At 51.1% G+C, this 20270-nt stretch overlaps 1 protein-coding gene across 1 annotated transcript in view; it reads right to left on the reverse strand.

Annotated features, from left to right (window-relative positions):
* The window catches only part of FUCA2 (alpha-L-fucosidase 2), a 48880-nt gene extending 37318 nt beyond the window's left edge, over positions 1 to 11562 (reverse strand). The window contains exon 1 of the mRNA XM_075339805.1: positions 11320 to 11562. Within this exon, the coding sequence (XP_075195920.1) occupies positions 11320 to 11507 (188 nt within the window). The 5' untranslated portion in view covers positions 11508 to 11562. The remainder of the gene's footprint in view (positions 1 to 11319) is intronic.
* Positions 11563 to 20270: the final 8708 nt, after the last annotated feature.

Below are 20270 nucleotides of genomic sequence, written 5' to 3' on the forward strand. Positions count from 1 at the left end.
TTGAACTTCATAGGCAGGTGTATCCAATCATGAGAAAAGGTATTTAAGGTGGCCACTTGAAAGTTGTTCTCCTATTTAAATCTCCTATAAAGAGTGGCATCATGGCCTCCTCAAAACAACTCTCAAATGATCTGAAAAGAAAGATTATTCAACATAGTTGTTCAGGGGAAGGATACAAAAAGTTGTCTCAGAGATTTAAACTGTCAGTTTCCACTGTGAGGAACATAGTAAGGAAATGGAAGAACACAGGTACAGTTCTTGTTAAGCCCAGAAGTGGCAGGCCAAAAAAAATATCAGAAAGGCAGAGAAGAAGAATGGTGAGAACAGTCAAGGACAATCCACAGACCACCTCCAAAGACCTGCAGCATCATCTTGCTGCAGATGGTGTCAATGTGCATCGGTCAATACAGCACACTTTGCACAAGGAGAAGCTGTATGGGAGAGTGATGCGAAAGAAGCCGTTTCTGCAAGCACGCCACAAACAGAGTCGCCTGAGGTATGCAAAAGCACATTTGGACAAGCCAGTTACATTTTGGAAGAAGATCCTGTGGACTGATGAAACAAAGATTGAGTTTTTTGGTCATACAAAAAGGCGTTATGCATGAAGGCAAATAACACGGCATTCCAAGAAAAGCACTTGCTACCCACAGTAACATTTGGTGGAGGTTCCATCATGCTTTAGGGCTGTGTGGCCAATGCCGGCACCGGGAATCTTGTTAAAGTTGAGGGTCGCATGGATTCAACTCAGTATCAGCAGATTCTTGACAATAATGTGCAAGAATCAGTGACGAAGTTGAAGTTACGCAGGGGATGGATATTTCAGCAAGCCAATGATTCAAAACGCCTCTCCAAATCTACTCAAATATACTGGTCAAAAATACCTTCATCCAGGATCCAGGAACTCATTAAAAGCTACAGAAAGCGACTAGAGGCTGTTATTTTTGCAAAAGGAGGATCTACAAAATATTAATGTCACTTTTATGTTGAGGTGCCCATACTTTTGCACCTATCAAATTTTGTTTAAATGCGGATTGCACATTTTCTGTTAGTACAATAAATCTCATTTCAATCCAGAAATATTACTGAGTCCATTTAGATATATGAAACTGAAATAGCTGTTGCAAAAACCCAAATTGTTATAAAGAAAAAAGGTTAACATTAATAGAGGTACCCAAACTTTTTCATATGACTGTATGTACATGGTCTTAGAGCCTAGCACAGTGCCATACGACCTCTGTGTGCTGCTGCAATAGGTAATATCTGGTCCCATTTGAACTGAGTTATTATTATCCTATGAAAGTAATGCTTCTAGCAGAGAAAGTATTAGTCGCCTCTATTGACTCTGCAGACATGTTTTGAGGTTAGAGGCCTCTGATGGTGGGGGTGATCAGAGAAGTAATTATCAATACTGAGTTTCAAGATTGCTACCCCAATGAGTGGCACTAGAGTTCAAGTGTTCTTCTTTGAAGAGATCATTTTCATATTTAATTAACTAGAGAAGCATTGCATGGCCTGTAAGTCTCCTTACGCTGGCTTGACACTATCCACAAGGAGAGAAGAAAGCAGTTAGACCTCAGTGTGAAACATAAATGTGTACAATAATGGAGATGATGTCTCATTCAGGTAGCATGAATCAGCTGGCAGGTGCCTTTTACTACTCAGTACAAGCCCTAATATGGCACATACACGAGCCCTAAAATATGGCATATTCCTATAGTATGGTAGTGAATGTTTGAAGCGTCAATGTCAGTTCATTCTAGTGTTAGGCTATATCTGATGTAAAACACATCTTTACAGGAAGCCATTTTATTATATTTTCCATTCCATTTTATTCTATTTGGTTAAATTGGAACTTTTAGAGACAGGCATAGCCATTTATCAGGCAAGTAACAGTATACTGTACATTGTTTTCATCTAGTTCGCTGTTTCCCAAACTCCAGTCCTCTCGGCCCCAAAAAAGACCAGGATTTACTTACTATTGCACAGGTGATGGAATTATCATTAAGGCATCAGAAATTTTGTGTTGGGGGCCAACAGGACAGGAGTTTGGGCAACACTGATCTAGTTTTAGATTCTTGGTGCTAAGGGAAACGTCTAAATTAAAACACAGCAGGTCACATCTAGGACAGAGTCCAGGTTACCGATGTCAGAGGAATTATGGAACATATTCCAGTTATCCCACTGAACCTATTTATATAGGAACAATACTATGTTTGTAGAGTCTGATTCTACATTGCATACCACTTTACTGAACTACTTCCTCCATTGCTTCATTAACATGCCTGGTTTGCTATCTGCTGTATGTTGATTGTGACATTTTATCTTGAGGGGAAAAAAAGGACTCAACGTGTAAAACCAGTCTGATCTGTATCCTCACTCAGCGATTTCAGGGAGCAGTCACCACAGACATGAACTGGACTACAAACAAAATGATCCATTTGTTAGTATGGTACTTTAACATCTACAATATCTGACCAATGTTCACCCAATCAGACCAAAATGATACTAAATTGGTGGGTATTCAAGGTTTATTAATATCTCCCATTTCCCAGAAAGCTGATCCTGATGTGGTAAAAATGTGTTTGTCAAATCAGAAATAGTGTAGCATGTAGACAACAGTTAAAAGATAACTCAATTAACCAGATAACAAGCGCTGTAAATTTTCACCACTTGGGCTTTAATCCCGCACCATTGTAAATTTACCGTGCATGGCTTAAAGCTAAGGCAATCTAAAGCTGGGTTCACACTAAGCGACAGCGACAACGACGTCGCTGTTACGTCACCATTTTCTGTGACGTAACAGCGACCTTGTAAGTCGCTGTTATGATCGCTGCTTAGCTGTCAAACACAGCGACGCAGCAGCGATCATAACGTCGCTACATGTGCAGAGAGCAGGGAGCCGCGCTTAGCGCTGGCTCCTTGCTCTCCTAGGTACAGTACACATCGGGTTAATTAACCCGATGTGTACTGCAGCTACATGTCACAGTGCAGAGAGCAGGGAGCCGCGCACACTGCTTAGCGCTGGCTCCCTGCTCTCCTTGCTACAGTACACATCGGGTTAATTACCCGATGTGTACTGCAGCCACATGTGCACAGAGCAGGAGCCGGCACTGGCAGCAAGGGCGGAGGTAAATATCGGGTAACCAGGGAAAGGCCTTCCCTTGGTTACCCGATGTTTACGCTGGTTACAGCTTACCGCAGCTGCCAGACGCCGGCTCCTGCTCCCTGCTCGCTTCATTTCGTCGCTCTCTCGCTGTCACACACAGCGATGTGTGTGTTACAGCGGGAGAGTGACGACCAAAAAATGAAGCTGGACATTCAGCAACGACCGGCGACCTCACAGCAGGGGCCAGGTCGTTGCTGGATGTCACACACAGCGACAGCGACGGGACGTCGCTGCAACGTCACAGAAAATGGTGACGTAGCAGCGACGTCGTTGTCGCTGTGTGTGACACCAGCTTAATAGGAGCAGGTCTGGCCCCCCGCTGTCAGACACACCAGAAGACCCTGGGGAGAAGACAGAAGCAGTTTATTACTGCTTCTGTATTCTCATTTGCTACCAAATAGTGCTCACTTATGCGGGCGTCACACGGTACAATCTTTCGGGCGATATGTCGGCGGGGTCACGTCGTAAGTGAAGCACATCCGGCATCGTTTGATATATTGTAGCGTGCGACAGCCTTCGAGCGACGGTGAACGAGCAAAAATACTCCCCTTATCGTTGCTCGTTGACACGTCACTCATTTTCAAAAAGTCGTTTCTTTTTCTGTGCGCCGGTTGTTCATCGTTCCCGGGGCAGCACACATCGCTCCGTGTGGCACCCCGGGAACGATGAACACAGCTTACCTGCGTCCCGCCGGCAATGAGGAAGGAAGGAGGTGGGTGGGATGTTTACGTCCCACTCATCTCCGCCCCTCTGCTTCTATTGGCCGGCCGCTGTGTGATGTCGCTGTGATGCCGAACGTCCCTCCCCCTTCAGGAAGAGGATGTTCGCCGCCCACAGCGAGGTCGTCCGGGAGGTAAGTACGTGTGACGGGGGTTAACGACTTTGTGCGCCACGGGCAACTAATTGCCCGTGACGCACAAACGACGGGGGTGGGTACGATCGCTCGTGCGATCGCACGATAGATCATCCCGTGTGACGCCCGCATAAGAGCTATGAAGTGAAGATAAGCATCGGCACATCACGTGTTTGTCGAGTCTCTGTTGACATAGCAGAGTTACTGGATCCTAGCATAACATGATCAGCAGTGCCAATGAAGCCTGGCATAGCAAGGGGTTGTGTTCCCCTGTAATTGGACTCCTGTGATAGAGGGAAAAGAATAGCAATAAAAGAAATACATGTTTCCACGAGATCTGTTACAATTTCTTGGATTAATCAGGAACCAAATAAAAGTGGAACTATTGTGGGCTACTGTAAGAATGACAGAAGAGTTCCACTTTTATTTGGCTTCTAATAGTGTGGCTCTGCAGTAGTAGATTACGTGTCTAAATACTTTTTGTGTGTCACACAACCACACAAGGTGAGCACAATCCCTTACCACCTTTTATATTGTGTAAGATCCTATTGCGTTTTCTATCCCTTGCTCTAATTTCTTGTATGACTGTTATTCACATGCGTAATCCTACACAGGTAAACGCATAGAAAAGCATATCTCATTGCTGCCGCCCCTGTATACTACTGGCTCCTGTACAGACTATTATCCCTAGTTGCACAGCACCCTGGTTCCTGCATAGACTGTAATATCCCTAGCCGCACAACTAAAAACCCAGACCTGTCTGCCTGAAAGGCTGTCTGGTTGTATCACATTCCTCCTGAGGAACCAGTGGGGAAAAACAAAGTGAGAAAACAAAAAACACGTGAACAAGTGGAAAGGAGAAATAATAAATGCAACAAAGGGTTAGCTCCTGTACACCTATCAGCAAACAAATGAAAGCTTTAGGTAAAACCAATGAGAAACCACAGAGACAATATAATACTAGTCTCAGGCTGCAGGCAAAATCCCAAGGAGCAGGGCTGGAACTCCACATGGAAATACTATAGCCAGCAGAAGACTGGAATCAGGAGAGTATAATTAGCCCCACCTAGTATGTGATAGGACAGAGACAATAAGCAGGTGAAAACAGTTGATAACTAGGGATGAGCAGACCCGTGGATGTTCAGGTGCACCGGATTCTGCCAGAAAACAATGGAGATCCAAACTTTTGTGCTATAAAATGGTCATAGTGGGCTAGGTGGCTGCAAAAGGAAGTAAAATGGCCAAGAGATGCAGATACTGTGCAGGAATTGGTGTATACATTTCAGCACCATATCTGCATTACTTTAAAAAAAAAATGTGGTTCTCTGCCAGGAGACGCAGTTTTCATTGAACTAAATGAGTTTACCTGAGGTGAGATCACTGAGGTCACCTGAGATCAGTTTACCTGCAGTCACAGGTGGGGTACCGTGGGAACTCTATAGCTGTGGACGCAGATAAACTGAGTAATGTCACAGCTGTGGCTTAGTCTCTGCCTGAAGTCACAGCGAGCGGGCATATTTTTGTTGTTGCCGGGTAAAACAAGCATGGTGAGATGCGTTCAGACCAATGTGCATCTGATGCCCAACAAAAGAAAAAAAAGAGAAGGGGGGCACCAGGGACACAAAAACAAGGGGAGGCCCTGGAACTAGTGAGAGGGTAGATGGACTCCTCCTAACCTCACCTGAGCTGTCCCTCCTCTCCTCACCAGTCCCTATACAGTCTCCGAAACTGACGCCGAACAGGAACCTGAGACCCTCGGAAGACCCTATAGTAGCACTAACTAGTGAGGGGCAGGTGGGGTTCACTAGACCTCACCGCTGCACTAACAAAACCACAGGGAAGTAAAGACAAACAGGGGAAAAAAACAACCAAGAGGATATAGCCTGAGCATAGAAAGCTTCAACTGCAAAACCTCCCTTTAAGGCGGCCAGAGACCAAATAACTTTGTATCTTCAGTAGGGATTGCTGGGATACACCACTATTTAAAGCTGAAGGGCGTGACTACAAAAAAGAGTGCAGCTGTAAACACTCAGCAAGAAACTGCTTGGAAAGGAAGCAAGAGAAAAACTGGCACTTAACCAATTCAGTGCCAAGAGAAATCAAATCCATTTAAATGTAGGGAACCAGATGAGAAGTTCCAGTCCAAAGGCTGCCAATGGTCTGCAGGGAGATGAAAGTGACAGTTTTCCAATGTGCCCGCACACTGCAACTTCAGTATGTAGCAGAGCCGGGATCGATGTGGCACTTCATGTGTTTTACAACAGAACTGGGAGAAATTGGAGAAAGAATGTGTTTTATTTCAAACAAAGTATTTATTTTGATGTTTGAGTTTATTTATTTTCACTTACAGTATTAGTAACGGGGGATCTCAGACGCCTAACATTACTAATCTAGGACTTAGTGGTAACTGTGAGCTGTCATTTACCCAGATTGCCACCGCACCAGTGCAATTGGGATGAGCCAGGTAAAGTGCCGGAATTGTCAGATCTAATGGATGCAACAATTCTGAAAGGCTGCAGGCTGCAAATTTCTAGGCTGGGGGGGGGGGGGGCAACAACCATGGGCCTCCCCAGCCTGAGAATACCAGCCCCCAGCTATCGGCTTTATCGTGGCTGGGTATCAAAATTGTGGGGGGACGGCACGCCATTTTTTAAAATTATTTATTTAAATAATTTAAAAAAAAAACCACATAGGGTCCCTCTTATTTTGATACACAGCCAAGATAAGCACATGACTAGGGGCTGTAGCTATATGTTTTATCTGAGCTGGGCATCACAATATATCGGGTACTGTACGCCAATTTATTTATTTGTTTATTTATTTTTACACCACTATAGGGACACAGGCAGAATATGTGATTCCAACCAATCAAAGAGGTAGTCACACAGGGTGGGGCGCAGTATGACTACAATTAATCACAGATGCTGGAACTGACGATGTGAGGGGAAAGCATTGAATATGGTTAAGAGGGTTAAAAAGCGGACCTGGAAGTAGTGTTACAGCCGTGCGGACGACTCGGTAAGTATAACTGTCCTGCTCTAATCCCCCAAGCCCTTTCTACCACCATATTACAGCACAATGTTTGGGTCCCCATATACTTATATGGGGTTCGGCCTCCGGGCAGATGTTCGGATTCAACTCCGGTCCCAAACCAGATTTTTTTTCTTTTTAAATCTGGCTGGCACCGCCATACCTGAACATCTGCGGGTTCAACAATCTCTGGTAGCATGTCAATTCTTGATTTTTTTTAGCCAGTTTCCATCCTGCCTCAGAACTCTTGATGCCCCACCTGTTTCCATCCTGCTCCAGTAATGCCCCAGCTGTTTCTATTATGCCCCAGCGCCCTTCATTCCCCAGCTGTTTCCATCCTTCCTCAGCAACCTTCATGTCCCAGCACCCTTCTTTCACCAGCTGCTTCTATCCTGCCCTACCACCTTTCAGTCCCAGCACCCTTCTTTCCCAAGCTATTTCCTTCATGCCCCAGTACCCTTCATGGCCCAGCTGTTTCTATCCTGATCCAGCACCCTTCATACCCCAGCACCCTTCATGCCCCAGCTGTTTCCATAATGCCTTAGCACCCTTCATGTCGCAGCTGTTTCCATCATGCCTCAGCACCCTTCATTCCCCAGCTGTTTCCATCATGACCCAGAACCCATCATGCCCCAGCTGTTTACATTACGCCCCAGCGCCCTTCATTCCCCAGCTGTTTCCATCCTGCCCCAGCACCCTTCTTTCCCCAGTTGTTTCCATCCTGATCCAGCACCCTTCTTTCCCCAGCTGTTTCCTTCCTGCCCGAGCACCCTTCTTTCCCCAGCTGTTTCCATCCTGATCCAGCACCCTTCATTCCCCAGCTGTTTCCATCCTGCCCCAGCACCCTTCTTTCCCCAGCTGTTTGCATCCTGCCCCAGCACCCTTCTTTCCACAGCTGTTTCCATCCTGCCCCAGCACCCTTCTTTCCCCAGCTGTTTCCATCCTGCCCCAGCACCCTTCTTTCCCCAGCTGTTTCCTTCCTGCCCCAGCACCCTTCTTTCCCCAGCTGTTTCCATCCTGCCCCAGCACCCTTCTTTCCCCAGTTGTTTCCATCCTGCCCCAGCACCCTTTTTTCCCCAGCTGTTTCCATCTTGCCATAGCACTCTTATTTCCCCAGCTGTTTCCTTCCTGCCCCAGCACCCTTCTTTCCACAGCTGTTGCCATCCTGCCCTCGCACCCTTCTTTCCCCAGCTGTTTCCATCCTGCCATAGCACTCTTATTTCCCCAGCTGTTTCCATCCTGCCCCAGCACCCTTCTTTCCACAGCTGTTGCCATCCTGCCCCAGCACCCTTCTTTCCCCAGCTGTTTCCATCCTGCCCCAGCACCCTTTTTTCCCCAGTTGTTTCCATCCTGATCCAGCACCCTTCATTCCCCAGCTGTTTCCATCCTGCCCCTGCACCCTTCTTTCGCCACCTGTTTCCATCCTGCCCAAGCACCCTTCTTTCCCCAGCTGTTTCTATCCTGCCCCAGCACCCTTCTTTCCCCAGTTGTTTCCATCCTGATCCAGCACCCTTCATTCCCCAGCTGTTCCCATCCTCATCCAGCACCCTTCATTTCCCAGCTGTTTCCATCCTGCCCCAGCACCCTTCTTTCCCCAGCTGTTTCCATCCTGCCCCAGCACCCTTCTTTCCCCAGCTGTTTCCATCCTGCCCCAGAACCCTTCTTTCCCCAGCTGTTTCCATCCTGCCCCAGCACCCTTCTTTCACCAGCTGTTTCCTTCCTGCCCCAGCACCCTTCTTTCCCCAGCTGTTTCCATCCTGCCCCAGCACCCTTCTTTCCCCAGCTGTTTCCATCCTGCCCCAGCACCCTTCTTTCCCCAGCTGTTTCCATCCTGCCACAGAACCCTTCTTTCCCCAGCTGTTTCCATCCTGCCCCAGCACCCTTCTTTCACCAGCTGTTTCCATCCTGCCCCAGGACCCTTCTTTCCCCAGCTGTTTCCATCCTGCCCCAGAACCCTTCATTCCCCAGCTGTTTCCATCCTGCCCCAGCACCCTTCTTTCCCAAGCTGTTTCCATCCTGCCCCAGCAGCCTTCTTTCCCCAGTTGTTTCCATCCTGATCCAGCATCCTTCATTCCCCAGCTGTTTCCATCCTGCCCCAGCACCCTTCTTTCCCCAGCAGTTTCCATCCTGCCCCAGTACCCTTCTTTCCCCAGCTGTTTCCATCCTGCCCCAGCACCCTTCATTCCCCAGCTGTTTCCATCCTGCCCAAGCACCCTTCTTTCCCCAGCTGTTTCCATCCTGCCCCAGCACCCTTCTTTCCCCAGCTGTTTCCATCCTGCCCCAGAACCCTTCTTTCCCCAGCTGTTTCCATCCTGCCCCAGCACCCTTCTTTCCCCAGCTGTTTCCATCCTGCCCCCAGCACCCTTCTTTCCCCAGTTGTTTCCATCCTGATCCAGCACCCTTCATTCCCCAGCTGTTTCCATCCTGCCCCAGCACCCTTCTTTCCCCAGCTGTTTCCATCCTGCCCCAGCACCCTTCTTTCCCCAGCTGTTTCCATCCTGCCCCAGCACCCTTCATTCCCCAGCTGTTTCCATCCTGCCCAAGCACCCTTCTTTCCCCAGCTGTTTCCATCCTGCCCCAGCACCCTTCTTTCCCCAGCTGTTTCCATCCTGCCATAGCACTCTTCTTTCCCCAGCTGTTTCCTTCCTGCCCCAGCACCCTTCTTTCCAGAGCTGTTGCCATCCTGCCCCAGCACCCTTCTTTCCCCAGCTGTTTCCATCCTGCCCCAGCACCCTTCTTTCCCCAGCTGTTGCCATCCTGCCCCAGCACCCTTCTTTCCCCAGCTGTTTCCATCCTGCCCCAGCACCCTTCTTTCCCCAGTTGTTTCCATCCTGCCCCAGCACCCTTCTTTCCCCAGCTGTTTCCATCCTGCCATAACACTCTTATTTCCCCAGCTGTTTCCTTCCTGCCCCAGCACCCTTCTTTCCACAGCTGTTGCCATCCTGCCCCCGCACCCTTCTTTCCCCAGCTGTTTCCATCCTGCCCCAGCACCCTTCTTTCCCCAGATGTTTCCATCCTGCCCCAGCACCCTTCTTTCCACAGCTGTTGCCATCCTGCCCCAGCACCCTTCTTTCCCCAGCTGTTTCCATCCTGCCCCAGCACCCTTCTTTCCCCAGTTGTTTCCATCCTGATCCAGCACCCTTCATTCCCCAGCTGTTTCCATCCTGCCCCAGCACCCTTCTTTCCCCACCTGTTTCCATCCTGCCCCAGCACCCTTCTTTCCCCAGCTGTTTCTATCCTGCCCCAGCACCCTTTTTTCCCCAGTTGTTTCCATCCTGATCCAGCACCCTTCATTCCCCAGCTGTTCCCATCCTCATCCAGCACCCTTCATTTCCCAGCTGTTTCCATCCTGCCCCAGCACCCTTCTTTCCCCAGCTGTTTCCATCCTGCTCCAGCACCCTTCTTTCCCCAGCTGTTTCCATCCTGCCCCAGCACCCTTCTTTCCCCAGCTGTTTCCATCCTGCCCCAGCACCCTTCTTTCCCCAGCTGTTTCCATCCTGCCCCAGCAGCCTTCTTTCCCCAGTTGTTTCCATCCTGATCCAGCACCCTTCATTCCCCAGCTGTTTCCATCCTGCCCCAGCACCCTTCTTTCCCCAGCAGTTTCCATCCTGCCCCAGCACCCTTCTTTCCCCAGCTGTTTCCATCCTGCCCCAGCACCCTTCATTCCCCAGCTGTTTCCATCCTGCCCAAGCACCCTTCTTTCCCCAGCTGTTTCCATCCTGCCCCAGCACCCTTCTTTCCCCAGCTGTTTCCATCCTGCCCCAGAACCCTTCTTTCCCCAGCTGTTTCCATCCTGCCCCAGCACCCTTCTTTCCCCAGCTGTTTCCATCCTGCCCCCAGCACCCTTCTTTCCCCAGTTGTTTCCATCCTGATCCAGCACCCTTCATTCCCCAGCTGTTTCCATCCTGCCCCAGCACCCTTCTTTCCCCAGCTGTTTCCATCCTGCCCCAGCACCCTTCTTTCCCCAGCTGTTTCCATCCTGCCCCCAGCACCCTTCTTTCCCCAGTTGTTTCCATCCTGATCCAGCACCCTTCATTCCCCAGCTGTTTCCATCCTGCCCCAGCACCCTTCTTTCCCCAGCTGTTTCCATCCTGCCCCAGCACCCTTCTTTCCCCAGCTGTTTCCATCCTGCCCCAGCACCCTTCATTTCCCAGCTGTTTCCATCCTGCCCAAGCACCCTTCTTTCCCCAGCTGTTTCCATCCTGCCCCAGCACCCTTCTTTCCCCAGCTGTTTCCATCCTGCCCCAGCACCCTTCATTCCCCAGCTCACCAGAACCACTCGCTGCCGAAGCTGGGGACGGAGAATACTCCCCAGTGTATGAAGATACCGAATTTCACCTCATCAAACCAGTCAGGTATCGGTCTGGCATCCAGCGACTCCCAGGTGGGCTCATAGGTGACTCGAGTGTCCCCCAGCTGAGCAGGGACAAGAAGCAGAGCGCCCAGCAAGGCGAGCATGCTGCCCGGTGTCTGCAGACCCTAAGTGCAGCTTCTTCCTGTCTCCCAGACGCCCTGTCACATGACCTCCGACTGTGAATGAGGAAACTCCTGCTCAACCATGTGAGGAACTTACCTCATAGGACGAAGTGACAGCTCAGTGCACAGTGACAACTGACTGCACATTGTAATGGAGGTTTCATAGCCTGCCCTCGTCATAAATGGCTGAGGAAATAAATGATGGTCTCTGACTAGTAAGTTGTGGGCACACAACTGTGATTTAAGCTGCTCAAGTGTGACTGCTATATATATCACCCAAGGACCCCCTCACACCACTGAGGGGTTTTTTAGTTTGTTTTTTATTTAACATCCATGTGCCATCTGTGTGTATGTTTGTGCTTTCTGTGTGGCATTTGTGTGCTGCATTCCAGAATAAAATGTATTCAAGAAATTACTGATTTTTATGTGTTAAAAATGTACAAAGATTAGATAGATAGACCAGATCTATTAAATAGATAGATAGATAGATAGATAGATAATGGATAGACAGATAGATAATAGATAGAGGGATAGATAGAGGGATAGATAGAGGGATAGATAGATAATGGATAGAGGGATAGATAGATAGACAGATAGATAATGGATAGATAGACAGACAGATAGATAGTTAATGGATAGATAGAGGGATAGATAGACAGATAATGGATAGATAGAGGGATAGATAGATAATGGATAGATAGAGGGATAGATAGATAATGGATAGAGGGATAGATAGACAGATAGATGGGATAGATAGATAGATAGATAGATAGATAGATAGATAGATAGATAGATAGATAGATAGATAGATAGATAGATAAATAGATAGATAGATAGATAATGGATAGATAGATGATAGACCAGATCTATTAGATATATATATATATATATATATATATAGATAGATAGACAGATATATGATAGATAGATGATAGATAGATTGTATATATATATATATATATATATTTATATACAATGTATGTATATATATATATATATATATGTGTGTGTGCCCCGCCCCCGTGCCAGCAGCCGGTGCTGCTCAGATCCAGGGTCTACGGTACAGCTCAAGGAGTTCCCCGGACCCGGAGGTCGCGCGGACACTCCGAAGAAAAGGGGGGACGTATTTGTACGGGATTGATTGTAGATTGTCTGTGACGCCACCCACGGTGTGTGGTGAGGTGGGACACCACCGCTGCTGTTGTGGGATACCTGGGGGAGATGTAATGGCAGCCGGATGTTAACCCTGCCGTGGGTAGGGATGGTTGCCCCGGGGCCCAGTGTCTCTGTGCAGGGTTTGGAGATGGCAGGGGCTTGCACGCCCGGATGGACCAGGGAATAGTTGGTTACTCACTATTGAATGAATCACACGAGTCTTTTGGTAAACCAAGGTGTTGGTGGCCGGCTGCCGCGGCCGGTTGTACTCTGGTCCGCTCACCCGGGCTGGTGGTTGCTGTCCTTTCCTCTGCACTGTTTTGTGTATTGTGGACTGCCTGGTGTGGAACTCAGGAGTCCGCTCCCGGCTGTTTGTGTGCCTAAGGAGCCGTTCCCGCTGATGCTTACCCGTGGAATCTATGGGCCCTGGCGGTTGCCCTATCCCTCTCTGTGGGTGGTTGTCTGCTTTTGGGACTTTGGTTGGGACAGGACCTGTAATCCTGCCCTCAATCAGTTAATTAGCTAGGCCACTGGTTTGGGTCCTGGCTTCAGGGTCCGAGTACCCCCTTTGTGCACAGTTTCCAGACCAGCCGTGCCCACTGACGCTCACCCGTGGGATCTATGAACCCTGGCTGTTGCCCTATCCCTCTCTGTGGGTGGTTGTCTGCTTTTGGGACTTTGGTTGGGACAGGACCTGTAATCCTGCCCTCAATCGGTTAATTAGCTAGGCCACTGGTTTGGGTCCTGGCTTCAGGGTCCGAGTACCCCCTTTGTGCACAGTTTCCAGACCAGCCGTGCCCACTGACGCTCACCCGTGGGATCTATGAACCCTGGCTGTTGCCCTATCCCTCTCTGTGGGTGGTTGTCTGCTTTTGGGACTTTGGTTGGGACAGGACCTGTAATCCTGCCCTCAATCGGTTAATTAGCTAGGCCACTGGTTTGGGTCCTGGCTTCAGGGTCCGAGTACCCCCTTTGTGCACGGTTTCCAGACCAGCCGTGCCCACTGACGCTGACCCGTGGGATCTATGAACCCTGGCGGTTGCCCTATCCCTCTCTGTGGGTGGTTGTCTGCTTTTGGGACTTTGGTTGGGACAGGACCTGTAATCCTGCCCTCAATCGGTTAATTAGCTAGGCCACTGGTTTCGGTCCTGGCTTCAGGGTCCGAGTACCCCCTCTGTGCATGATTTCCGGTCGGGTCTCCGGTGTCGGTACCGGTGGGCTCCAACCCTTCTGCGGTCCTCCTCGGATCTGCCGAGTCGTCGTCCCATCTCCTGCTGATGGAGACCACCGTCTGCCACCTAGCCAAGGTACCAGGGCTCGGACCCTGGCACTGTTCAACTTCAACTTCCTCTGCTGGAGCTACACCTAGCTCCAGCCCACACTCCTCTCAACTTGAACTACCAAAACTTCACTTCTCCTTCAGACTTCATTTGACTGTTTTCCCGCCCTGGGCTGTCTAAACCCCTAGGTGGGGGTTCCCTAACCACCTGGTCCCGCCCACTGGTGTGCCTGTCTTGCCCTAAGGGGGGGTGACAGGGGTTTGAGGTCGGCTGTGTGTTACCTAGGTGAGGGAAGGTGTTATACGGGGACCTATGTATGACTACCTGGTTTTGCCAGGGCGTCACATATATATATAGATAGATAGATAGATAATGGATAGAGAGATATGAAGCACCCTGGACTCGCCAGGTAGCCACAGACAAAACACACACACCCCCACCCCCCCAGACAGTTACATTAGTCAGACAAAAACTCTTGTTGCCTCCCTCCAGGGTCTGATGTCCACACCAGGTGGGGTGGAGCCAGGCGGTTGGCCCCGCCCACTGAGGAGTTCACAGGCCTGGAGGCGGGAAAAGCAGTAGATCAGTTCAGGAGGTGAAAGTGAGAGGTCACGAACTGCGAGTGTCTGGGTTGGAGCCCAGGCACTGACAGCAAGGTTGGCAGACGGTGGTAGCCGTCTGCAGGAGTTGGTGGAACTCCGCAGAGCCGTAAGGACCGGGGTCGGGCGTCGGCCCGCCGGTATCGGACCGGGGAATGGAGTGAAGCTAAGTACACAGGCAGGGCCATCGGACCCCGACCAGGCTTGGAGCCGCCGTCAATAGTCAAATCCAAATCTGACAGGAACCCCAGGGGTTTCCTAGCTACCCAAGTCCCATCAGAAGGCAACCGTCCGCACCGTGAGAATATACAGCCACCGCCATAGGCTAGAGATCTAAGGGCCAGCGCCTGCGGGCAAACGGGCTCCTCCGGCACCTATACGTCGGGGAGCGGAATACCGTTGGGAAGCCATCGGAGTCAACACAGTACACAAAGGTGTAGGGAAAGACAGCCACCATCACCTGTCCGGGGAGAGACACTGCAGCCGGCTGCGGGACCCGTCCATCCAGCCGTTTGGTTCACCGGAGACTATGTGCATCTGTTGCTGAGTGAGTACACCAGTGCCATCCGGCACTGCGCCGCGCTGTCCGTACAACCCTGCACCTCACCAACCCTGCCTCCCCGTCACACCACTGATCCCCGGGACCACCAACCCCTACCCACGGAGGGGGAGAACAACATCCCAGCTGCTCCCTACCATCGCTCCCAGGATCCCCGTTACCAGCAGCGGTGGTGCCCATCTTCACCACAACCCGTGGGTGGCGTCACGGACTAAATCCCAAAACAAACCACCCCTTTTTCACTCACGTGTGAGGAGCACTGCTCGAGTCCCCGGATCTGGCCCACCGCTCGAGCCACCGAGCAGCAGCAGCAGCGCCGGACCCTAGCGTTAGCGAGCGCAGCGCCCCACCACCTGCGACAAATTGGCGTCACGAACAGAATAGAACCGATCTACTTACCAGTAGAAGTGCGCCTCTTTGGCGCGAAGATTTCCCGCTCGAGCGTCTTCCCCGAGCAGGGAAGGCGTGAAAGCGAAGCCCCGCCCCCAACAAGCGGAAGTGCTAGAAAGAACCAAGGGGGGGTGGGTGAGAGCCTGCCTAATGTAGCCGAGGGCATAAAAAGCGGGGACGCCAGGACTCTGCAACATACCCGGTTCCTGGAAGCAGCTTGTAACATGTCCGCACCACCTGAGAGGCCTGAGTCTCCAGAGCCTGCCCCCGGGAAGGCAGCGTGGCTGAAAACCCAAGTGATGCTGCTGTGCTGTTGTAACCGGGCCCAGGTATGGGACCTGCTGGATCGCTGGACCGCTGAGATGGAGGAGCTGGCTGCGGTCGTGCGGGCGCATGAAATAGAGGCCATGCTAGAGGAGCTGGTGAGTGACCCACACCCTTGTGTCCCTGAGGGACCGGCCGCTGCGGCTGAAGGACTCGGTCTACCCCTGGCCCTAGCAGGACCCGCTCCATCGCCCGTGCTGGCCGCCCGTACGGCCCCGCTCAGGCCGCCATCCCCGATGGAGGTGGCGGAGTCCGTGCTGCCCCGCCAGGGCCCGGATGCCCGAGAGGATGCCAGCCAACCAATAGCTGAAGCGGTTGACTTAGAAGAACTGATGGCGGGCCTCCGTACACCGACCGATGACGGATCGCTTGCCACTGAGGAACCACAAGTCTGGGCTCAGTTAGAAACCGTTGCTGTCCTGCCGTGTCCCGTCATTAGCCCCCTGGAGTCAGATGACAGCGGCTCGGGGGCTGACACGGAGCCTGTCTCAGAGGAGGAGGGAATCTTCGGCTTGTATGACATGGAGGCCACTTACATCCCTCGGAGCGGAAATAATGGATGCCGGGCAGCCCTTCCCCGTCGCGCCTGCCGTTCGCTGGAGGGGCTGGAACCCATGTTTCTTCACCTGGAGCCGGGTGAGGAGTACGGAAGTGAACAATAGTGGCAGCGGCCCTCCGTTGCAACCAAGTTGTTCCCGTTGGGACCCTCAGCACTTTGAATGAATCCAATCAACCGAGTTTTCATCTGATTGTCGACAGTGATTAACCCGGCCGTTGCCGGCAAGTTGTCCCCGGAGGGACTCTATTTGTTTTACCGCCCACATGAGAAACTCCTCATGAACATGGCCGAGAACTTGCAGGCCACCCACGAACTTGTGGGCTTGTAAATAATGTTGTGGCATGGATACCGTTGCCGCCTCCGGAGAGGCTGATTTGGAGGATGGGCCTGGAGGAAAGTGATGGCCCAGGCCCGCCACTACTGTAACCGGTGGCGATCCTCCGGGGGTTAGGGGTTCCCCCTTGGACATGGGGTCCCCTGAAGTGACAGTCGGGTGCGAGTTACCGTACCCATTCCCGCTCGGGCAGCCTGAACCTGGACTGGGGTAAAGCCCACTTCTTAGGGGCAGCATCAGGGCTAGGTTGCTTGGATGGGAGAGCGGAAGACATCCGTCCGTCCGTTATTAAAAATGTTTATGTGTGTTGTAACGTTTAAGAGGACCTAAAGTATGCTTATGTTTCATGTTTTACCGTTTTTCTCATGTTATTTATATTTTTGCAGTTTGAAAAATAAAACCGGTGATGGACGGGCAGCCCGTGGACGGTCTGCATTTTACCACGGGGGAATGTGGCGCCCTGGACTCGCCAGGTAGCCACAGACAAAACACACACACCCCCACCCCCCCAGACAGTTACATTAGTCAGACAAAAACCCTTGTTGCCTCCCTCCAGGGTCTGCTGTCCACACCAGGTGGGGTGGAGCCAGGCGGTTGGCCCCGCCCACCGAGGAGTTCACAGGCGTGGAGGCGGGAAAAGCAGTAGATCAGTTGAGGAAGTGAAAGTGAGAGGTCACGAACTGCGAGTGTCTGGGTTGGAGCCCAGGCACTGACAGCAAGGTTGGCAGACGGTGGTGGCCGTCTGCAGGAGTTGGTGGAACTCCGCAGAGCCGTAAGGACTGGGGTTGGGCGTCGGCCCGCCGGTACCGGACCGGGGAACGGAGTGAAGCTAAGCACACAGGCAGGGCCTTCGGACCCCGACCAGGCTTGGAGCCGCCGTCAATAGTCAAATCTGAATGTGACAGGACCCCGAGGGGTTTCCTAACTACCCAAGTCCCATCAGAAGGAAACTGTCTGCACCGTGAGGATATACAGCCACCGCCATAGGGTAGAGATCCAAGGGCCAGCGCATGCGGGCAAACGGGCTCCTCCGGCACCTATACGCCGGGGAGCGAACTACCGTTGGGAAGCCATCGGAGTCAACACAGTACACAAAGGTGCAGGGAAAGACAGCCACCATCACCTGTCCGGGGAGAGATACTGCAGCCGGCTGCGGGACCCGTCCATCCAGCCATTTGGTTCACCGGAGACTATGTGCATCTGTTGCTGAGTGAGTACACCAGTGCCATCCGGCACCGCGCCACCCTGTTCCTGCAACCCTGCACCTCACCAACCCTGCCTCCCCGTCACACCACCGGGCCCCGGGACCACCAACCCCTACCCACGGAGGGGGAGAACAACATCCCAGCTGCTCCCTACCATCGCTCCCGGGATCCCCGTCACCAGCAGCGGTGGTGCCCATCTTCACCACAACCCGTGGGTGACGTCACGGACTAAATCCCCAAACAAACCACCCCCTTTTCACTCACGGGCGAGGAGCGCTGCTCGAGTCCCCGGATACGGCCCACCGCTCGAGCCACCGAACAGCAGCAGCGCCGGACCCGAGCGTTAGCGAGCGCAGCGCCCCGCCGCCCGCGACAGATATATGATGGATTGATAGATAGATAGATAGACCAGATCTATTAGATAGATAGACCAGATTTTTTAGAGATATAGAAAGATACTGGATAAATAGAGAGATAATGGATAAATAGAGAGATAGATAGATAATGGACAGATAGATAGATAGATAGATAGATAGATAGATAGATAGATAGCTATAGGGATAGATAGATAGATAGATAGTAGTGATTAGTGAGTGTGCTTGTCACTGATCTTTACTCGATCGAGCATCGGGGAGATGTGCGAAACTTGAGTATAATGGAAGTCAATGGGAAACGATCATTTTTAAACTCCAATGCTCAATCTAGTAACGAGCAGGGCTGAGCACACTCGCTCATTACTAATAAATAGATAATAGAAAGCTATACAAGCTATCTATATTAACAAAATAAATAAATGGTAAAAACAACCTCTTCTCCAAGACCCAGGGCCATTCTGCTAGGCTTCTCAGTGACGTCACACTGCTCTCTGCGTGACCCGGAAGAGAATTTTACAGCTGTAGAGCATCAGAGTCCTGCTAGTTGGAATTGCGGTTATGTCACTGAGAAGCGAAGCAGAACAGAAGTGCATCTAGGATAAGGCTGCAGTAGGTGAGTATATTAATACACTCACACTACACTACATGTACACACATTATAGATGGGAGTGCTTCTTTATCCAAAACCACTTTACTTTAACGAATATTATCACCATACAGTGACCAGATAATGGTAATATTAGTTGTACACTCTTCAAACAAAATATGTGTGTGTTGTACAGGTTCTCACCAGTGACATTTTTTGCTAATTGTTGTCACTCATTTTCCCTTTCCTTTTTTTATTCTGCCTAGACCGCCAGGACCACTTCTTCCATCCCTAACGCGTCCCTGCAAAATGTAAAACAGACACATCTTTGGCTATTTGCTTTTGTGACACGCCCGCCCCGGGGGCACTCGGAACCGGGGCGGAGTAGTCCGGGGATGTCAGCGGTGGCGGGGGTCCGGCTCCGTGACCCTGGCGGTGTCTCAATAACAAAGGGAGGAGATGATGATGGGAGTTGTATTTTTTGGATAAAATGAAGTTTGTGACGCCACCTGTGGTTTTTGCGGCTATGTGGGCCGCCCCTGCGCTGAAGGTTCTCTGGGGCAGTTGGTGATGGTGCAGCTGAAGTGATCTTGCTCCCCACAGGTGGAGCGAGACCCCGGGGAACGGTTGCAAAGTCTATTTTGGGAACCCGGTGAACTTCAGGGTGCAGGGCTGGGATACGGATAATAAGGGACCAACACAGCAGTTTCTTTACCTCCTGTTTTTTACTCTGTAACAGTTCCTGGGAGACCGGTACAGATGGTTGTAGTGGCCTGGAAGCGTTCAGAGGGTATGTCCGTGGCCAGGTGAGTATTGAGGCCTTCTCCCTACGCCATTCTTCTCTTCTACAGGACCCCGCTGCGTTAGTCCAACGGAGGCCCTCTCTGCTGGGACTTGTGGTACTTCCCGTTACCCATATGGTAGGCTGCGCGGGCCTTCACTGGTGCCACTCTGTGGCGACAACTCAGGGTCCCTGATGTGTGGCTGTACCTTCGGGTTGTTTTGGGGGCTAGGAGACCTGCAGTCCTCCTGCCCTTCAGATTCGGTTACCGGGACTCAAGTACCCTGGCAACCACGGACTCCGATGTCCGTTTTTTGGCATTTTCTTTTGAGGCGAGCCTCAGACCTTTCCTCCTGTGCCTCTCTACAGACCTTGCTTTTTTGGTCTGAGCTATCTTAGCCCCAGACCCCAGCTCGCATGTCTGTACTACTCCAGCTCCTCACTCCTCTCTCTTCAATGGTCTGCTTTCAACTGTCACTTTTCTAAAGGGTGCTTTACATGCTGCGACATCGCTAACGATATATCGTCGGGGTCACGTCGTTAGTGACGCACATCCGGCGCCGTTAGCGACATCGCAGCGCGTGACACCAATGAGCGAC

This window comes from Anomaloglossus baeobatrachus, chromosome 3, assembly GCF_048569485.1.
Source record: "Anomaloglossus baeobatrachus isolate aAnoBae1 chromosome 3, aAnoBae1.hap1, whole genome shotgun sequence".
Taxonomy (NCBI): domain Eukaryota; kingdom Metazoa; phylum Chordata; class Amphibia; order Anura; family Aromobatidae; genus Anomaloglossus; species Anomaloglossus baeobatrachus.